The 3,030-nt window shown below is 45.9% G+C and overlaps 1 protein-coding gene across 1 annotated transcript in view; it reads left to right on the forward strand.

Annotated features, from left to right (window-relative positions):
* The first annotated feature begins 2,794 nt into the window (after positions 1–2,794).
* LOC104393668 (histone H2A.Z) overlaps positions 2,795–3,030 on the forward strand; it is a 3,010-nt gene continuing 2,774 nt past the window's right edge. Inside the window, exon 1 of the mRNA XM_010003182.1 lies at positions 2,795–2,962. Coding sequence (XP_010001484.1) covers positions 2,795–2,962 — 168 coding nt within the window. The remainder of the gene's footprint in view (positions 2,963–3,030) is intronic.

Genomic DNA, 3,030 nt, shown 5'->3' on the forward strand with positions numbered 1-3,030 from the left:
TGGTCCCTGCTTTAGAGAATGTGTCCATATTTCGGAGGTGAGTGAAAATGAATGTTAGTCTCCAAGGACATTGGATTAAGTAGTAAAGTGGCACTACATCCCAATTGTCTTAAGACATGTTGAGAGCCAAGCAAATGTCCCTCAGTTACAACTCTGTCTCCAAAGGGGAGGCAATTTTACTGGGTAGCCCCTATTGCAAGGCTGCTTGCCTCTTTGCAGGGACCTGCACAAAGCTTGCTGAGGCAAGCACAGTGCTAGGTCAGAGCTGGCAGGCATATGTACCACCAGCACAGCCTGCACAGGGTAGGTATGAAGTGTCCAGTACACCACGTCCGTGACCTGTCTGTTGGATTGCATGTCATGTACCACAGCAAAAGGTCAGTCACAGGATACCTAATTCAGACAGCAGTTTACTACAAATGCGATGTCTTATAAAGAAAAGCACCAGAAAAACTTCATACTAATAAAGCAGTGGCACAAGCTGGGTAAATGACGTAAAGCCCTTCATTGCCTCTGGCCTTCATAGATAATAAAGATACCCCACCAGCACACTCTGCCACTGAGAGCACAGAGCATGAAAATGTTACAGAAGCCCAGTTACCAGCTCTCCCTTTCTAGATCCACTGCATGACTGCCTATTTCCTCACCAGGTTCCACATAACCTTTTCTTTTAGAGGGATTTTTCACCTTCCTAAAGGGACCTATGAATGTTAACTGAACCAAACAAAAGCCAATTACTCTGCTCCCTCCTTGATGTGTATCTTCCTTCTCCCATGTGAGCTGGTTATATTACAAAAACTGGTTAAGACACTTGGGGACGGTAGACTTTGGGCACTGGTTTCATTAGGAAAATGGAGATGGTAAGTGATCCCTTTGTGTGTGGGGGATTAAGGTTGAGTTATTTGTGCTCACAGCTGGGTCTGAAGCTGCTTTGGTGTTGTTCTTGGTGTACCTAAGTTAGTTTTAATTTCTCTCTTTAAATATCGGGGTGGGGAGTTCAGGTTGTGCTTGTAAGAGACGCTTATTAGCTAGCACAGGGTCATCTGAGGGTAGTTACATGTACTCAACATATGCCTAACCTGATTTTTTTAGTAAATATACACCCTTGCATTAGCTTGACCTTCAGTGTTAGCCTGCCAGCCATAAGGAGCCCAAAGCAGCTGGGAGCGTGCAGCCAAAGCGAGCCATTGGGGAAGCTCACGTAGGAAGCAAGGAACATCTGCAGCACGGATTATCTCCATCTGGTAGGAGGCCTTTTAGTTCTACTTTCTAGCACTTCTGTGGAGAGAAATCAGGCAGAAATAATTATTATTTTTTTTTCCTTTCTACACCTCCAATGCTCTTCCCAGAGGGTCTGATGGCTCACAATTTGGCTTCTCTTCCCTGTAAGGAAAAAGTCAAATGGGTCCTTGCTGTAGGCATTTTGGACAGACATACATTTTAGAGTTCAACCAAGTTGAATGAACGCTTCTGCAGGCTTCTGTAAAATCTTGAGGTTTGTCTTTAAACTTAAAAAAATAATAATAAATCCAAACCCTCTTATTTTCTTGCTTGCTGAAGGACAGCATAAAAAACTAAGGCTTCCAATAGAGGCACCAGACAGTTACATAAAAACAAACTGCCAGATTCTGCATAGTGGAGTGTCTGCTCTCAATTAGGTCCTGCCTCTCTGCATGTGCCTGGAAGTAGGTCTCCCTACCGTGAGGCAGTAGCAGCTAGCACAAAATGCCTGCATGGAAACCCGGGTGTTGAACTCTGGTGCTGAAAGCACTGACAACATGGCCTTGGGCCGTCTGGAGGCACATGCAAAGGGAGGGTCCTTTGTAACATGAGGACCAAGTATTTGGGGTCGGCTGTAGGAGCAGAAAAGCCACAAAGTTTTAAATCTTTACTGCTTCAGTAAATGGCTGAAAAAACCTTGAAGAGGATCTTTAGGAATCAACATGTACCTTCGCATCTTAGAGCTCTGAGTATTTTTCTTGTGGTAGAACTGAAGAAAGTGCAAAAGTTAAGACAAAGAGAATATCTTCACAACAAGTTTATGCTCACCTCTGTCTCCCATAAAATGTCTGTCTGTAACAGTAGTCACCAAGCTCGGGACCCTTTGATATTAAGGTAAAGAAAATGCATACATTAACTCCTCCTACTGAAGTGGTGGGTATGTGATTAGATAAGGAAAGCTAGATCAAGCTAGTCTTCCCTCTGAAGAGCTACTCAGCCACTGACTGGCCAAGCTTTCTCTCTGAGCTTGTTGCATAGTCACAGATGACCCGTGAGTCTCTCGGGTATTGAAGGTCTATGGTGTCCTGGAATAGCACAATGAATTGTTACTATTTTGGAGTTGAAAGGGATAGATTAACGCAAGAACACCTCCAGCTGAGCTCTGAGGTTAAATGGCTAGCCTGCTTTTTTTCCTAAAGTATATTTATGCTCTACTGAAAATGGTTAAAAAAAAAAAAAAAAAAAGGCTAAGGCTTCATTTCAGGGAAATACAGTCAGGGTTTTAAAGCGCCCAAGCTGAGGACATCTGTACTGCACTAACCAAACATCAATCAAATTTATGATGCACAGTTTTTAACCACAGTTTGTGAACCACCCGGTGAGATAAACAGGTGTGAGGCAGGGTTTCCCTTGGCAGTCACCCATCTCTTGCACAAGATGCAGGTAAAAATAAAACCCAGTGCGTGCATGTGGAGCTGTCGGCCGTGCTGACACCTCCCCACCCCAGCATCATGAAGAGTAGATGCAACTTCATCCTCCTTCAAACGGCACCGGGTGGTCTCGCCTCTCCCTCATGCCCAGCCCAGGACATCATCTCCTTCAGGCTGCGACTGAGGTGCCTTTGGTGCCAACCCCATTAACTCTCACTCGGGAGGTCTTCAGCTGGCGGCGCGGCGGATCTGAAGCAACTTGGGCACAAGGCGAGGCACAGCCAGGCCGGGCGCAGACGCGGGACCTGAAGGTAAATGACGCTCAACACACGGTTCGGGGCACCCCGGCCCAGCCTGGGCCTTCCCGCCGCTGCCTGGC

The sequence above is a fragment of the Chaetura pelagica genome, unplaced genomic scaffold (genome assembly GCF_000747805.2).
Source record: "Chaetura pelagica isolate M959 unplaced genomic scaffold, ChaPel_1.0 scaffold188, whole genome shotgun sequence".
In the NCBI taxonomy this organism is placed as follows: domain Eukaryota; kingdom Metazoa; phylum Chordata; class Aves; order Apodiformes; family Apodidae; genus Chaetura; species Chaetura pelagica.